This window comes from Leuciscus leuciscus, assembly GCF_965113295.1.
Source record: "Leuciscus leuciscus genome assembly, chromosome: 1".
NCBI classification, from domain to species: domain Eukaryota; kingdom Metazoa; phylum Chordata; class Actinopteri; order Cypriniformes; family Leuciscidae; genus Leuciscus; species Leuciscus leuciscus.
This window is the reverse complement of record NC_138725.1, coordinates 70573761-70591898: the sequence shown is the minus strand read 5'-3', so window position 1 is coordinate 70591898 and position 18138 is coordinate 70573761. Positions and strand designations below refer to the sequence as shown.

Below are 18138 nucleotides of genomic sequence, written 5' to 3'. Positions count from 1 at the left end.
AGAGGTGAAACCCCTTGATGGAGATGAAGGCTGAGGAATTATATCACTCTTTGACAGATTCACAATGGAAAGCAACGGCACTGGCTGGTTAACTACTGCCACTTGTTGACTATCAATGGCAGTCAGAATTCAAAGTGATGTAAAAAACTTGAGGCCTGTTGAATACTGCTGTTCTTCCCTGTGGAAAAGACCATCAGAGCTGGTCACCATCATATGTTTTGGGAGCTGGTCACCATCATATGTTTTGGATGCTGGTGCTGAGCAAGGGACACTGGAGTCTAAACCGGTTTCTAAACTAGCTTAAAAACAACATGAAATCAAAACGGACCTATTTTCTTGTTTAATACACATCCCTATTGTGCATTATTCTGCATGACTCAAAACATTTCTTTATGGTCCTTCATTGTCTTTGTAATCTTTCAAAAATGCAGCTGAAACCATTTTTCTTTTTGGCTGACGTCAATTCACCCACTTGTCTGGCTCTACTCATGCTCCGTCCCTACATTTCACTCAGAAATACGTTACATGACAGAAGTAAAATGGGTTGCAGATGCCATTTTTAATGCTGACTTTAACCAGCAAGACTTCCTTGGTCACGTTTTGCTGATGAACAGCATGTCTAAGGCCCTGTTTATTCCTGGTATTAAGATGCGTTTAGGTTGATCAGATCACAAGTGGAAAACGCTAAATACAGGTGTAAGCGGGGCCTAAAATGTTTTAAGCTTGTCCACTTTCGACCACTTCCAGAGTTAGTCGAAAACGCATTGGACCAGATTGCTTTCGTAGTTTAAACGCTCATGTAGTCGGCTGTGTTCAAACAGGCACAAAATACCACCTACTGACCTAACACTTAAAGGAACCGTATGTAAGATTGTGGCCAAAACTGGTACTGCAATCACTTTCAAATTACTGTAGAGCGGTGTATCCCCTCCCCCTCCTCCCTGACTCGAGGTTGCCAGCTAGGCTGCTGGATCCAGCAGGAACGTAGGCTGCTACAAGGAGCTTCCAATGGCAAGTGACGAGTCCTACACAGTAAGTTTTTTTTCCTATACAAATCCTTGTTTTATTTCGGACTTTGTCACTACCTATTTCTGATTCATAAAGAGGTCTTTAAGGTTTCGTAACGTTAGACATTTTTTATCCGACACGTTTGTAGCTGCAGCTGTGGTAACTAGAGCAGAGCTGGCAACCCGGATGCCGAAACACTACTGACTTCGTGATTGGTAGATAGGTGGAGGGTGGCGCATCTAGCCAAAACACAACATGACAACATCAACATCAGTTGAGGGTTGCAACTTCACTTTTAAATGACAATATCCTGGCCGGACTACTGTTGTCAGTGATATAAGTATTTGAAATGAACATGATTACTTAATGTCTAGTGACACATCAGGGCCATTTTATGATTAATTGAAATACATTTCTTACATACGGTTCCTTTAAACGTTATGGGAAGTGTCCTAGCCAGACGGGATTAAAATTTTGTTGGCTAAAGACCCAAGTTTGGTTTGAAGACGAAAAACTTACCAAGCACAATGTTCTTTCACCATTCCTGACTTCTAACACGCATTCACAGCGTTCGGCGAGGCTATCAGAAACGAAAGCTGTTGCTCTCCGTGTGTTTTTCAGTTGTCTCCCGGCGTGTTCATATGTAAATTGCATGAGCTTATTTTGTCCATTAGATCGAAAGATCTGAAAAAGCCCATACATTTACCCCCCACAGACCCTCCCCTCGAAGAAATTGGGACAGAAGTGGTTGAAAGTGGACAAAAGAGATGGATTAAAACACCAGGTGTAAACGGGAATGAGTCTCCCTCGTCTACTTGTGATCCGATAGACTGAAACGCATCTTAATACCAGGTGTAAACAGGGCCTAAGTTTTTCCACTAGATAGGAAAGCACCAGACCAGCACAAACCAGTCAGAACATTATGAAAATCCAAGCTGCTCTTTTCAGTAGGGGGTTATACACAATTAGTAGTCATAAATCTCCTAAACTAAATTCCAATGAATATTTAGTAATTCCAGTGATTATTTAGTAATTCAACTGATATTTCTAGTTGTACAGCAAAAAAACAAACAAACAAAAAAATTATAAATAACAAAAATATACAAAAATTTCAAAGTGGCTCCAGATTAGTCGAGCAGTTGACACTGCCAAGATGATGGGCACACCGAATAGGGCTAGACAACTATGGCTACAAACAAATGACACAAACAAGGGCGTTCAATATTCAACTTGAGTCTGTACTGAACACATAATGATGGGAAGGCTTTTACTGTGAGTCTACTTTAGCACCATCTCATAAAGTGAGAGTCATTATCATATTGGTAAACATTGAGAGTATGGCACTGTAGCGATATTTATTCTCAACCAAGGGAACGGACTGGCTTACACAAAGGCAATATCTGAAGCACTGCACCATATGGTCAAAAGATCATCCATTTTACATTTGCGTGTCTTGCCCTTTGATGAGAGATGGGTCTCTGAGAGTTCTTGTTTATATGTGAGGAACAACACAACAAGAAAAACAAATTAGCGCGTTTGCAATGATTGTTGAATGTCGAGATCAAATCCTTTCTTCTTTTACACAGTGCTTCTCCTTCACCGATGACAGACGTCATTGGTCGGCTGGCTTCATCAATGAGTATCGCTTCCTCTTGCACCTGCCACAGACCACTGAGCCCCACTGCCTATCCATTCAGTATGGCCTTAACTTGATCTTTTCTGTTCCAGTGTGTGGTGTGCCCTCATACAGGTGTTGTCCTCCTGTTGACACCATCATTAAGGTCTTTGGGAAAGCAGTTGTGCACTTGGAGGAATCCAGAATCGTGGTCAGGGCTGTAGGAGCTGTCCGTTCCTGACTTAAGGGGATCTCTTGTCAATGTGTACATGTTGATCTCTCCTACAGGAACCGAGCTCATCATCTTCATGCCCACGGGTGACGCCTCACGGGATGCTTCCGTGGAGCGAGAACTAGAGCGCGAGTGCCGTCGGCGGTAGCGAAAGCTGGGTATGCGGGAATACGGCGAAGAGGACAAGGCAGCCTTGATGAACTCGCGGTGTGCTTTGAACCGAACTTCTTTGCTCTTCTCAATGTAGATACTGACAGCCAGAACAGCCACCGCCTCAGTCACAATGAAGGAGAGCGCTCCAAAATAGAATGACCAACCGTAGTAATACTGGCTCTTTTTGTCTTCGTCACGATTGTCACTGGGGTCACCGGTGTTGCTGGAGATGTAGACAATTATACCGATGATGTTGCTCAAACCTGCCAGACACAAAACAGAGCCAAGCATAAGCATAATGCCTTGAAAAACAATATAACAGATTTAGGACTTTATTTAACTTAAGATGTTACATTTGGCTTATTGGGATACATCAACAGCACCACCATATTTGAAAGGTTAACACTGCAGTTTGAGGTCAACAGAAGTAATCACTACTCAACCTATTGTAATGTATCTGACAAAAAAATGCCACAACATTGAGCAGCTTACGGTTGTACGAACTGATGACACAGACTCTAGACAAAATGGGAAAACTTTTCACTGGGGAGAATACTAAAGTAGGCATGACAATTGCTACAGGCTGTAAATATCTAATCAACTGCATGTGTTTATGTCAAGGGGTCAAGGTCTGGCTGGGTAACTCGGGGGAAGTCAGCCCTGCTCCAGTACACCTTACTGTCAAGTAATCCTGAACACCATGATAAGCTGGTTCAGGTGCGTATGATTAGCGTTGGCGCTAAACTCAGCAGGAAGGAAGCTCTGCAGAGGACGGGTTGGCTACCCATGGTGTACCCCTGGTCCTACTTGAACCGCTCAGAATGGGATACAAACCAGCGTCAACCAACAAGGATACTAAACTCTGCAGCCTCTAGAATCAGTTGCTAGTGCACCTCTTTGGGCCAGCGAAGTGAGGTTTACCTGTACAGCTCTTACTATCTGGCCCCATTACACTCACCCCCCTAAACATCACTCCCATCCAGGTCACAGCACCAATGTAACGGGTCCTACTTGCATCACTCTGAGTGGGATTTGAACCAGTATCAGCCACAGTGGTGGGCATGCTAACAAAGACGGTAAAGACCCCAGTCTGTAGTGCGCCTCTTGAGTCCAGGGGAGTGAGGTTTACCTGCACAGCTTTTTCTATCTGGCCCCATTACACTCATCCCCCTAAACATCCCTCCCATCCAGTTCATGGTACCAATGTAGCGGGATTTAAACCAACATCAGCTATAGTGGTGGGTATGCTAACAAAAATGGTAAAGACTGCAGCCTCTAGTGCGCCTCTTGAGGCCAGGGGAGTGAGGTTTACCTCCACAGCACTTCTTAGCTATCCTCCGTTACCTTAGCATGGCCCAATTAGCCCCTGATGGTAGATGTTGTTACTTCAACCTCTGGCTTAAAAATTCTGAGATGAATTGGAATGCTAACAGATAGCTTTCTCCAGGTATTATAAACCTCCTTGGTTTTAAAGGTGGATCTTGACCTTTCCAATATGGCAGACATGCTGATGTATTGTGGTAATTAGTATCGGTTGCTAATGCAAGACCCGCCAAGACACACTATGCTGCAAGTAAACCCTATCTAGCCTAGCATTGCTTTTACTTAAGTATTTAACACAATCTTTTACTGTTTAGATAAGAGTCTTTTCATCATCTTTACATGTATCAGGTTATGAAACTATACAAGGAAGGCACTTTTAGTATAAGCTATATCAGCCCACTAAATTCAGTTAAGTAACAGGTAAAAAAAAGTGGAGGAGTTGTTGCCCACCTCATTTCCAGTGAACCTGCCAGTAACAGCAGGGATAAGTTGGAATATCAGAGCATGGATATTGGCTTTTATTATATTACAATTATATTCAGTGAACAAATTTTATTTAGTAATGGTGCTAAAAATGTCTAAAGTCAATTGAAAGGCCCCTGTGTGCATGTTAGCAGGTGGCCATTAGCAATGTTTACCTGCTGCCACAAACAGTATCCCTGCGCAGAGTAATATGTTGTTCCACTTGATGTAGATGCGCCCCACCCCGACACACAGCCCTCCCAGCAACAGAAGAATGGTACTGAGGATGGGGAACACACTGGAGGCGCGCACAATACCTGTTCACGCACACACATAAACACAGCTTTTACTTGAGAAACATTTCAAAAAGTACATAAGAATTTCAACATTGAGATATAGACAGAAACACTAATATTCCTGAGTGAAGAGAATGTCACTCACGCAAGAGATACTCAGAGCTGTCTGTGTCGTAATCATTATCATCTGGGAAATGATTGATTCGGTAACAACTTCCTTTGTTGAGACCTACAAAAATATGAAACCGGTCAAGATTAGAGTTGTGAGTACATGCAAATAAATGCGAGTCACCAACCAAAAGTTAGAATACTGGTCAGCAGAAAGAAAAAAAAAGTCCTGATGGAGATGACAGTGTTTACCATACCATACCATACCAACTTTATTTGTTAAGCACTTTACAACAACCAAAGTTGACCAAAGTGCTGTACAGCAAAATAAACAAACACATGTACAATTAATAACCACACAATATAAACATTCAAAGTAACAAATTAAATCAAGTAAATGAAGTCGACCTCTTACTAGGTGTCAAAAGCCAAAGAGAAAAGATGGGTTTTAAGAAGGGTTTTAAAAACAGATAAAGAAGAGGCCTGCTTAACATGCAAAGGCAGATCATTCCACAATTTAGGGGCAGACACAGCAAAGGCACGGCCCCCTCTGAGCTTACGCTTAGTTTTAGGCACAGTCAGGAGCAGCTGATCATCTGACCTGAGAGCGCGGACGGGTTTATAAGAGTGTAAAAGCTCAGATAGGTATGGCGGGGCAAGACCATTTAGTTATTTAAAAGCAAATAACAGAATTTTAAAATGGATCCTAAATTGAACAGGCAGCCAGTGTAATGAAGCTAAAATAGGGGAAATGTGCTCATGTTTACGTGTGCCCGTTAAAAGACGTGCTGCTGCATTTTGTATCATCTGGAGACGGGTGATGGAGGACCCACTAACCCCCACATATAGTGAATTACAGTAGTCCAGCCGTGTAGTTGCAAAGGCGTGGATTACATTTTCAAAAAGTTATTTTACAAAAGTAATGATTTCAGTCATTCAGAATGATTTCAGAAGGAATGGTTACAGTGGTACCTTTTAACTGTTTTTCTATGTGAAAGTGTGCTAGACATAAGGCAAGTCACTTAGAACTGGCTTAGAACTGTTTATATATTGAACAAAATTATAAACGCAACACTTCTGTTTTTGCCCCCATTTTTCATGAGCTGAACTCAAAGATCTAAGACTATGTACACAAAAGGCTCAAATATTGTTCACAAATCTGTCTAAATCTGTGTTAGTGAGCACTTCTGCTTTGCCGAGATAATCCATCCACCTCACAGGTGTGGCATATAAAGATGCTGATTAGACAGCATGATTATTGCACAGGTGTGCCTTAGGCTGGCCACAATAAAAGGCCACTCTAAATATTACGTTTTCATAATATACATTGCAGCATCAGCTCTTTTCTCACAGAGTCTGGAACGGCTTGATCAAGGACTCGTTTTCTCTAAACCCCTCATTTCCGAGAGCCTACTCTGCTCTGTTCAGCCAGATGGTTCAGTCTGTTGTGATTGGTCTACTCTTTTCTGATTGGTCTGATGACCCACTCTGTTGTGATTGGTCTACTGTGCTCTAATTGGTCAGATGACCCACTCTGTTGTGATTGGTCTACTGTGCTCTAATTGGTCAGATGACCCAGTCTGTTGTGATTGGTCTACTCTAATTGGTCAGCTGGCTCAGTCTTTTGTGATTGGTCTACTCTGTTCAGATTGGTCAGATGACCAAGTCTGTTGTGATTGGTCTACTCTGCTCTTATTGGTCAGATGACCCAGTCTGTTGTGATTGGTCTACTCTAATTGGTCAGCTGGCTCAGTCTTTTGTGATTGGTCTACTCTGTTCAGATTGGTCAGATGGCCCAGCCTGTTGTGATTGATCTACTCTGCTCTTATTGGTCAGATGACCCAGTCTGTTGTGATTGGTCAGATGGCCCAGTCTGTTGTGATTGGTCTAATATGCTCTGATTGGTCAGATGGCCCAGTCTGTTGTGATTGGTCTACTCTGCTCTGATTGGTCAGATGGCCCAGTCTGTTGTGATTGGTCTACTCTGTTCTGATTGGTCAGATGGCCCAGCCTGTTGTGATTGGTCTACTCTGCTCTTATTGGTCAGATGACCCAGTCTGTTGTGATTGGTCAAATGGCCCAGTCTGTTGGGATTGGTCTACTCTGCTCTTATTGGTCAGATGACCCAGTCTGTTGTGATTGGTCTATTCTAATTGGTCAGATGGCTCAGTCTGTTGTGATTGGTCTACTATGCTCTGATTGGTCAGATGGCCCAGTCTGCTGTGATTGGTCTACTCTAATTGGTCAGATGGCTCAGTCTTTTGTGACTGGTCTGCTCTGTTATGATTGGTCAGATGACCCAGTCTGTTGTGATTGGTCTACTCTGCTCTGATTGGTCAGATGACCCAGTCTGTTGTGATTGGTCTACTGTGCTCTAATTGGTCAGATGACCCAGTCTGTTGTGATTGGTCTACTCTAATTGGTCAGATGGCTCAGTCTGTTGTGATTGGTCTACTATGCTCTGATTGGTCAGATGGCCCAGTCTGTTGTGATTGGTCTACTCTAATTGGTCAGATGGTTCAGTCTGTTGTGATTGGTCTACTCTTTTCTGATTGGTCTGATGACCCACTCTGTTGTGATTGGTCTACTGTGCTCTAATTGGTCAGATGACCCACTCTGTTGTGATTGGTCTACTGTGCTCTAATTGGTCAGATGACCCAGTCTGTTGTGATTGGTCTACTCTAATTGGTCAGCTGGCTCAGTCTTTTGTGATTGGTCTACTCTGTTCAGATTGGTCAGATGACCAAGTCTGTTGTGATTGGTCTACTCTGCTCTTATTGGTCAGATGACCCAGTCTGTTGTGATTGGTCTACTCTAATTGGTCAGCTGGCTCAGTCTTTTGTGATTGGTCTACTCTGTTCAGATTGGTCAGATGGCCCAGCCTGTTGTGATTGATCTACTCTGCTCTTATTGGTCAGATGACCCAGTCTGTTGTGATTGGTCAGATGGCCCAGTCTGTTGTGATTGGTCTAATATGCTCTGATTGGTCAGATGGCCCAGTCTGTTGTGATTGGTCTACTCTGCTCTGATTGGTCAGATGGCCCAGTCTGTTGTGATTGGTCTACTCTGTTCTGATTGGTCAGATGGCCCAGCCTGTTGTGATTGGTCTACTCTGCTCTTATTGGTCAGATGACCCAGTCTGTTGTGATTGGTCAGATGGCCCAGTCTGTTGGGATTGGTCTACTCTGCTCTTATTGGTCAGATGACCCAGTCTGTTGTGATTGGTCTATTCTAATTGGTCAGATGGCTCAGTCTGTTGTGATTGGTCTACTATGCTCTGATTGGTCAGATGGCCCAGTCTGTTGTGATTGGTCTACTCTAATTGGTCAGATGGCTCAGTCTTTTGTTATTGGTCTGCTCTGTTATGATTGGTCAGATGACCCAGTCTGTTGTGATTGGTCTACTCTGCTCTGATTGGTCAGATGACCCAGTCTGTTGTGATTGGTCTATTCTAATTGGTCAGATGGCTCAGTCTGTTGTGATTGGTCTACTCCGCTATGATTGGTCAGATGGCTCAGTCTGTTGTGATTGGTCTACTCTGCTATGATTGGTCAGATGACCAGTCTGTTTGTGATTGGTCTACTCAGCTCTGATTGGTCAGATGGCCCAGTCTGTTGTGATTGGTCTACAGGTCACAGTGCATGTCGGAAACTAAACGCCTCTTACCTTATCTATTTCAGCTCCGGGTCATAGTTATATTTATCACTGTTATATGAATCGTAATGATGGTGTCAATTTTACCGTATCAATTCATGGGCGAATCCTCGTCGTTTGGAAGTGCATCAAAGTGGTTTTGCTTTCATAGTGCAGAAAACAGTGTCTTCTCGACATGTCGACAACACAAACCAAACTCTTCCAGTTTCAGCTACAACTACAGTATTTAAGGGTAAAAGTAGACGTTCACAGGCAGCCAATGAAGACAATGGGCTGGCATTATGCAAATGTGTTTCAAACAAATTTATAACAGGAAGTGAGACTGGAATTACTGACGACTTATTTCAGGCAGTTTAGAATCGCTTCTTTCTTTTAGGAGACAATAACTTTATTTGTCGTCACAAACAGCTATATTACACACTGCATGAAAGGTAATATTCGAAAAAACAAAATATGGGCACTTTAATTAAGATATGTGTTCACTAGGTCTTAGCATACATCATAAATTGTAACATATCAAACCTCCCTCTGTCTGTCTCCATGTGGAGTCTACTCTCGGTGACACAGCTTTTGTGTGACCCAGCATGCCATTAATTGGGTCTAGAGTTTAAAAAAGGAGCAAATTAATTAGAATTAAATAGGTCTGAGAAAATGGGGCATGTGTTTCTAGTCATGTCATTGTAAAAAAAGAGACCACTGTTAAAAAAAGCCTTTTATATAAAAGAATATATAAATTTGAAATCCCTAAACAGTATGCCACATATGCTGCCTATAAACATTTGCTAAAAATAATACCCAACCTGTTATAAAATACCAACTGAAAAAAATCTTCAATGCATATTATTCCAAAAGAATTTTCCATCAAAATTATAAGTTGTTCCAGCTTTGCAACAACTTTATTTTTCATTTCTTTAGCAAATGTCTCTCATTTAGAGACCACTTTTCATCATCTAATCAATTCCCAATGTGTAGTCACACTCAACATTGCATGAAATATCATGTTTCACTCTGATATATGTCACATTATGCAAGTAAAATAGGACGCAAAGGCAATTTCTTGCGGACTCTAAAAACATGGTTTCTTACGAAATAAAAACAAAGACTTGTTAAACCATCAGAATATGTGTCTTCATATCCTATGTATGAAAGTTACACTGAAAGTTACACTGTGACAATGGTACTATATCAGAATAAAATATCATATTGATGGATGTAATAACATCCATCAACAATAGGATACTGTCCAATAGCTGAATCTAAGGAGGATGCACAGATATAGAAATGTTTGCCAATATCAATGGCAAATAATTAGAACTATTATGACAGATAACTGATATGATATGATGAGATATAAATCTATACTTTTTAGTCTGTTGGAAAAAAAACCCCAATGCATTATAATATTTGATCTTTTTTCACTGTGCATTGAACGTCATATAGTAATACTGAATATAGTCATATAGAATATATTTCAATGTATTGTCCACAATTTATTTGATTGCAAGGCTTTAAATATCTCTCATCATTAATTTCTTAAACCAATAAAAAATAAATTAAAAAAAGATCTTACAATATAAGTATTTGGAATTTGCATGAGCAAAATCTGATGATACTGATCTCCAGCATGATTTGAGAATGATCCAAAGAGCATCTGGTGCTTCAAAGAAAGCAAGAAAATCTGACCTTTTGTACAGTTGAAATGCTTCATGCCATAAATTTGCTTATTTGTTTAGTGACCTAGAGATATTTCTTCTTTGTACATGATCCATTTTTCATTCTTCAAAATCCTTGCTGTTTATTTCAAGGTTTAAAGGGGTCCTATTATGCCCTTTTACGAAGTCTTGATTTTATTTTTGGGGTGTACTAGAAAATGTTTTCATGCTTGATTGTTCAAAAAGCGCATTATTTTTCACATATTTTACATTATTACAGCTCCTCTATTCCCAGTTTGGTTGAATGCGTTGTTTTTGATGAAGCCTCTCTTTCCGACATACGAAATGTGCTGTGATTGGTTAGATGGCCCAGTATGTTGTGATTGGCCCGCCCCTTCATAACCACGAGCTGCATACTCAGATGCAAATATTAAGGCTGGCGTCAATTTCAAAATCAATTCGAGCCTGATTCAGACCCTGACAATGTTAACGAACAAGAGGATCGTGCAGAACGGATTTCAAGAACGGACTTTGCAAGCTCAGATTTCACAGGGCGTTTCAGAGTGGTCTGTTTTTTGTATTTTTCTTATAGATATGATGTTATCCACCATTTAATCATATTTGTCGGAAAACTATGGTAATACAAACAGTAATTGATCACAAAATCATGGGTAAGTTTCCTAAGTGGTGAATAGTCTTACAAAAGCAAGCGCTTACAAAAGCTAATGTAAACACTACATCAATACTGTAATGTTAGTTAGCAGGCTCGCGGAGGCAAAGCTTTGCCCTTCCTTTACATCATAGCTATCATAGCAACTAAATAAAACTTATAATTGGAACTGTTAATAGAAAACACAACTACAAATAACTTACAAATAGTGTTCCATAAATGGGAATACCTACGTCTTTCAGGAGAAGCTTTTGTGTGTATAGCCTGCATTGTACTCTCAACTGGAAGCTTTCCTACGTAAAATGTGCAGCGCACAGACAAATGTTGAGGTTATATATTCAGAAACATTGTTAAAAACACATTTGAACCTCTCTAAAGCCGCGTTTCCACCGCAGGAACTTTCCCCAGGAACTAAGGGGTGGTACTCGGTGTGTTTACACCGCAGGAACCAGGGTCTAAATGACGTTCCGGGTAAATATTTCCCAATCCGAAAGTCCCTGCTCGCGAGGTAGTACTTTTTCAAAGTTCAGGAACTTTCAGGGGTGGGACTTGGGCGTTGAACATGCTGATTGGTTGAGTTCATGTCGCATTTTGATTGGTTGACTCCACAATCTGTTGCGGTGCGTGCAGTAACAGTCGTCTGCTATTCGAATCAACAATGGAGTTTAAGAAATACAACCGATGGACCGACGACGAGGTTCAGGCTTTATTAAGCTTAAATTCAGAGGATGAAATCCAGTGGGAACTGTAAAGTCGCGCGCAGGCCTAATCTTCACGGTACTTTAGACCACGGTGGCTAGCAACAGGTCTGGGGGACAAAAAGTTCCTGGGAAAAATTGTTCCGGGGTTGTAAAAAACAGCGACACCACTTGACTTCATCTTCTCTAGCGCAGCTTGACCAGGCCTCGCCAACTTTTTTTGCATATTAAAAATGCACATTGGGCGGGAATTATTTAAATGAGGAACATTTTGACTTCAAAAGATCCGGAAAAATCGCGTTGTAGTCCAAACGAACCGTTCGTTGTAGTTCTTTAAAAGTGGATTCTGTTAAATAAAATATTTTCCCTTTGGAGGGGACTTTGAACTTTGTAACCTTGCAGATATTTTATTATGCTCAAACAGCAACATTACACTTAAAGTAAAGTTGAAAAACTTAAAGTATAGTAGGAAAATAATCTGACATTTCCAATGTGTTGGTTGACAAACTTTCTAACAGGCTCTTATACTTTATCTTGTACATTATAACTCCTCTCAGTGTGTACAGTCAGCCAGAGGAGCTTATTTTTTTAGAGCCGCTGGAGCTTCTGATTTATAGGTGCTGGTTATTGGCCCAGTGACTGAAGCGTATCCAGCCTCATAAAGACAAAATAAGGAACCTCGCCTGACTGACACGGAGACACAATCGGAGAAGGAGAGCAAGATAGGAGGAAAAAACGAGCGCTTGGTCCCTGTGGCCTGCCTGGAGGTAACAATGCTCATCGCTAAGCATGCCTTCTCCATGGCAACCTCAGGTCTGATCCAGCAATCTGATTTCCATAATGTCTCCAAGGATGCCTTTGACATCTTCATTGTGGTCTAATACAGCAGACAGCCTCACACTATACTCTCCCCCATGCCAAAAGCCCTCGGCCTCCTGCCACGCGAACCCACATCCCCACTGGACGAGGAAACAGCTGCCACATTCCACGTCTTCAACCGCCTCCAGCATTTTCTCGTAATTGTGAATCGGCGCAGGACAGCCAATCGTCCGCCCTGTCGAGAACCAAACGCTGCTTTGATTGCTATAGGGTAGTGTGCTTTTCTTTGGCTCGGCTTATTTGTCATCTCAAATCTGTCAATATGGAGAACCGTGTCGTCCTTATAAGTAGTGTTTGTTAAGGCAAGTATCAGTATTATTATCGCTCATACATTTTTCTAAATGTCATAGTTAGCCTATAGTATTCATTACTTCAGTAAGCTCATTTCTGCATTAAATTATTACATACAGTACAGGCCAAAAGTTTGGACACATTACTATTTTTAATGTTTTTGAAAGAAGTTTCTTCTGCTCATCAAGCCTGCATTTATTTGATCAAAAATACAGAAAAACAAAAGTAATATTGTGATATATTATTACAATTAAAAATAATTGGTTTTCAATTTATTATACTTTAAATTATCATTTATTTCTGTGATGCAAAGCTGAATTTTCAGGATCATTACTCCAGGCTATCACATGATCCTTTAGAAATCATTCTAATATGATGATTCATTATCAAAGTTGGAAACAGTTCTGCTGCTTAATATTTTTTCATAACCTGTGATACTTTTTTAAGATACTTTGATGAATAAAATAAAAAATAAAAAAAAGAAGCAAATGTTTTAAAAAAAGAAATCTTTTGTAACAACAATATACACTACTGGTCAGTCATTTGGGGTCAGTCATTTTTTTTCTTTCTTTTTTTAAAAATAAATCAATACTTTTATTCAGCAAGGATGTGTTAAATTGATCAAAAGTGATAGTAAAGAAGATTTATATTATTAGAAAATATTTTTTTATTTTGAATAAATGCAGTTCTTTTTAACCTTTTATTCATCCAATATATTAGGCAGCAGAACTGTGTCCAACACTCATAATAAATCAGAATATTAGAATGATTTCTAAAGGATCATGTGATAGACTGGAGTAATGATCCTGAAAATTCAGCTTTGCATCACAGAAATAAATGATAATTTAAAGTATAATAAATTGAAAACCAATTATTTTAAATTGTAATAATATATCACAATATTAAAAAAAAAAAATCTGTATTTTTGATCAAATAAATGCAGGCTTGATGAGCAGAAGAAACTTCTTTCAAAAACATAAAAAATAGTAATGTGTCCAAACTTTTGGCCTGTACTGTAGTTTAAATTAATACTTTTTTTTGCTAACTGTGATTTTGTATATGTACATTTCTGAAATACATGACAGATCACTCTAAATTGTAATGTGGACTCATGCATTTTCTATAAAGCTGCTTTGAAATGATGTGTATTGTGAAAAGCACTGTACAAATAAATGTGAATTGAACTGAATACTCACCAATACACGAAAGTATTACAAAAGGAATGACTAAATACAAAGCTGCTTCTGTGGCAGCATTTTGCAGCTGTGCTGTATTTGTGTGACATATCACCGTTTATTTGAGGTTTATTCAGGAAAGGTAACCGGAGAGAACCTGGCACGTGCTCAAAGCTGGTTATGACTGTGTTCTCCAGTGTGGATCGTGGCGGAAGTCAAACCTGACGGATAATTAGAGACTCCGTGGCCTTTCAGACGCTGCATTTAATTACAGATCTATTGCGCATTGCTGGGAATGGCAAAAGTGCTCTTCCCTTCCAATACCCCCTAATCTCACAAACAAAAGAATTATAACCATCGTCAATTAACTGTACTAGGTATGGATTTTTATTTTATATATTTTTTTGGCACAGTTTAAGTGCTTATTTTATTTGATTTAACTTCAATAAGCCTCAAGAATTTTTGTTTTATTTTATTTTCTATGGCACAGGTCACGTGTTTATTTTATTTTATTAAACTTTAATAAACTTCAAGATAATGTTTTATTTTATTTTATTTTATTTTTATTTATGGCACGGTTCAAGTATTTATTTTATTTTATTAAACTTTAATAAACCTCAAGATAATGTTTTATTTTATAATTTTTTTATGGCACAGTTCAGGTGTTTATTTTATTCAACTTTAGTAAACCTCAAGATAATATTTGATTTGATTAGATTTTTTTTATGCCAGTTCAAGTGTTTATTTTATTTTGTTCAACTTTAATAAACTTCAAGATATTTTTTTTTATGGCACAGTTCAGGTGTTTATTTTATTTTATTAAACTTTAATAAACCACGATTTTTTTTTATGGCACAGTTCAGGGGTTTATTTTATTTTTATTAAACTTTAATAAACGTCAAGATATTCTTTTATTTTATCAATTATTTTATCAATGGCACAGTTCAGGTGTTTATTTTATTTTTATAAAATTTTAATAAACCTCGAGATAATGTTTTTTTATGACATAGTTCAGGTGTTTATATATTTTATTTCAAATTTTGGTTAATTTAAAAGTAATTTATTTTACTTTATTTTGTATTAATTATTTTATTTACATTTGAATTACATTGCATTATAAACATTTCAGGGAAATAATGGGGTAACAATTTATTTATGCTAGCTAAGTAAATAAAAATAAAAAAACATGACCTATGCCCTTCTGACTTTGAAAATCAGCAACATTTTCTAGATCTGATGAAGTTTCTTCTTTCATTTGAAGAAAACTCAAATATTTCCACACTAAAAAATGTAAGTAGTGGTTCATTTCCAGTGTCGACTACTTTCCTGAAAGACTAACTGATTTTCTTGTCAATATGAGTTCTGCTCTTAATATGAAGCCAGATGACATTATCATTAGAGATTTATAAAAAGATAAAGTATTAAGTTAGCACTGCTCATCACCTATGATGTCCTTGTTTAGCCTATGAACGCATGTATGACGTCATCATCGACTGTCTGAGTCAAAGCTCGGTCAAAACTGCACATGTTGCGGGAAAAACAGGAAATTATATACGTGTTATTAAACATCTGTCTGTCTTTGGTGTCTGTCTGTCTTTTTCTTTTCTATGGACAATCATTAGAAGCAACAGATTCATCTATTTTTAAACAATTGGCCACGTTACCATAGTGATTTCAGACATATTGTTTCCAAGCAACAGCATCAAATGAAAGAAAGAGAATCTGTGGACTGATTACGCCTTTCTGTCCATTCAAGAAACCCACTGGTGTCAACAGAGAGAAATGGGGGGGCATTCTCACTCCCTTCCAAGTGAACGTCAACTTATGTTAACTTGAGAGAGATCCAACCCCAGTGAAAGAGTTTGGATGAGCGGTTGACGGATCCTGCGGATGGAAGGCTAAGCTCTTTCATTTAGATATCTATCATCTTTGTCTCAGATGCTCCTCCTAAAATGGGCGGCTTTTAAATAGACATAAATGCGACAATCGTCATACTGTTATCTATAACAATTTGGTCTTGGATTTATTTGATGAGAAATATTTGAGCTCAGATTTTGGCATCTTGACAAATCTGAGCACAGTTGAGAAACTTTTCATTAGAATTTTCCATTTGGTCTCACAACGTTTCTTTTCTAAAGGCCTGTTTATGAAGTCGAAAAAGAGATGTTGGTTAACTTGAGTGCCTCTGGGTAGGTTCGACCCCTTTCAAACACACACACTTAAAGGGTTAGTTCACCCACAAAAATAAAAATTCTGTCATCTTACTCACCCTCAAGTCGTTCCAAACCCGTAAGACTTTTGTTCATCTTTGGAACTCAAATGAAGATCTTTTTAATGAAATCTGAGAGATTTCTGTTGCTCCATTGACAGTCTACGCAACTACCACTTTCAAGCCCCAGGAAGCTAGTAAAGACGTCATTAAAGTAATCCATGTGACACCAGTGGTTTAACCAAGCGACTCGAGTGCTTTATTTGCGAAAAAACAAAAACATTTACCACTTTATTTGCAAAATATTAACCACAGATCCACGTTCACGCGTCAACACAACACACATGCGCCGTGCTGCTCTTGTGAACGCGCGTTGGAGATTAATATTTTGTGGTAAATTTTGTTTTCTTTGCACTAACGAAGAACTCGAATCCCTTCTTAAAGTTGAGGTTAAACCACTGGTGTCACATGGATTACCTTAATGATGTCTTTACTATCTTTCTGGGGCTTGAAAGTGGTAGTTGCGTAGACTGTCAATGGAGCGACAGAAATATCTCAGATTTCATTAAAAAGATCTTCATTTGAGTTCCAAAGATGAACAAAAGTCTTACCGGTTTGTAACGGCATGAGGGCGAGTAATTAATTACATAATTGTTTATTTTTGGGTGAACTTGGCAACGATAACTAAGCATCTGACTGTAAGAAAACAATATGTTGTTTTGTTTTGAGTTGACTTGAATGTAGAAAAAGAACAAAAGCCTCCTAAAGCAAGCCTTGGTTGTCTGAAGACAAAGGCAGAACAATGAACTTAGTTTTCTCTCTTTTTAAAACTCAAGTGTAAGAAAGGATGTGAAGCACATGGTACCCTCTATACAGCAGATCCTCCAGAGCCCGGAGTGTGTGAGATCTCCGCGGACCTTCTTGGGTTGCGTCTGCGCGTCGTCCGTGCTGATATTGTTGGTGGCGTTACAGATATAAGCCCGAGAATAAAGCCAGTAGTCGGTCCCGATAGCGATGCTCATCAAACTAAACGCCACAAAAGCCCCGACGGTGGCCAGCAGCATCTGATTCCCACGGTCACACCACGCCATGGCCACTCATAATACTAATAGCGAGAGTAATAATCCACACAGTGTCATGTTTTGACTCGCGCTCGCGCCGCTTTGTTCAGTCAGTCGGTGTGATCAGGAAACTTGAGCGCGTCTCATCCACATGTTGCTGTTGATATAGTGAGCAGCTCTCAGCTCACATATGGTGTTTGCTTTCTAGGCTTTATTAGGAGTTTTGGTCATCACCTTGTCCATTTCCTATAATCAAATCCCTCTTTTGCAAACTCAGATGGCTTTGATTTGGGATTGCGATCTTCAAACCACACCTTCAGTCACACTAACCAATGAGAAACACACATGGTCTGAAGAATAAGATGATGCTCTCGCTTCTCTTCGCGATCATGATGATGTTTTAATGCTTAAACGCTGCCTGCATTAAACGAGTATTAAACAGAGTAAAGATATAGAGTCAGATACATTAAAGTACAGGTTTGATGCTTTTGTGATTTGAAATAAATAGATTGAAACAAACAAATTAGCCTTCTAATATAGCCTATTGCAATTTTATCATATTTCTTGACAGATATTTGACGAAGAGCTGAACTTCAAAATGTAATTTATAAAACGGAAAGTTCTGTTCCTGGACTCTGATTGGTTAATACAG

General features: G+C 39.3%; 1 protein-coding gene across 1 annotated transcript; it reads right to left on the bottom strand.

Annotated features, from left to right (window-relative positions):
• Window positions 1–1636: 1636 nt before the first annotated feature.
• Window positions 1637–17773, bottom strand: cacng4b (calcium channel, voltage-dependent, gamma subunit 4b). The gene is made up of 4 exons (XM_082186872.1): window positions 17291–17773; window positions 5235–5318; window positions 4970–5110; window positions 1637–3271 (listed from the first exon to the last, which is right to left on the bottom strand). The coding sequence occupies exons 1-4, from the start codon at window positions 17514–17516 to the stop codon at window positions 2751–2753; spliced, it is 972 nt and encodes a 323-aa protein (XP_082042998.1). The 5' UTR covers window positions 17517–17773; the 3' UTR covers window positions 1637–2750.
• Between the last annotated feature and the right edge of the window lie 365 nt (window positions 17774–18138).

Coding starts and splice junctions, on each gene's coding strand:
- cacng4b (XM_082186872.1), bottom strand. CDS start 17,516: ATGGCGTGGTGTGACCGTGGGAATCAGATGCTGCTGGCCACCGTCGGG. Junction 5,319..17,290: donor GAGGATCTGCTGTATAGAGG/GTACCATGTGCT, acceptor ATATTTTTGTAG/GTCTCAACAAAGGAAGTTGT. Junction 5,111..5,234: donor CAGCTCTGAGTATCTCTTGC/GTGAGTGACATT, acceptor GTGCGTGAACAG/GTATTGTGCGCGCCTCCAGT.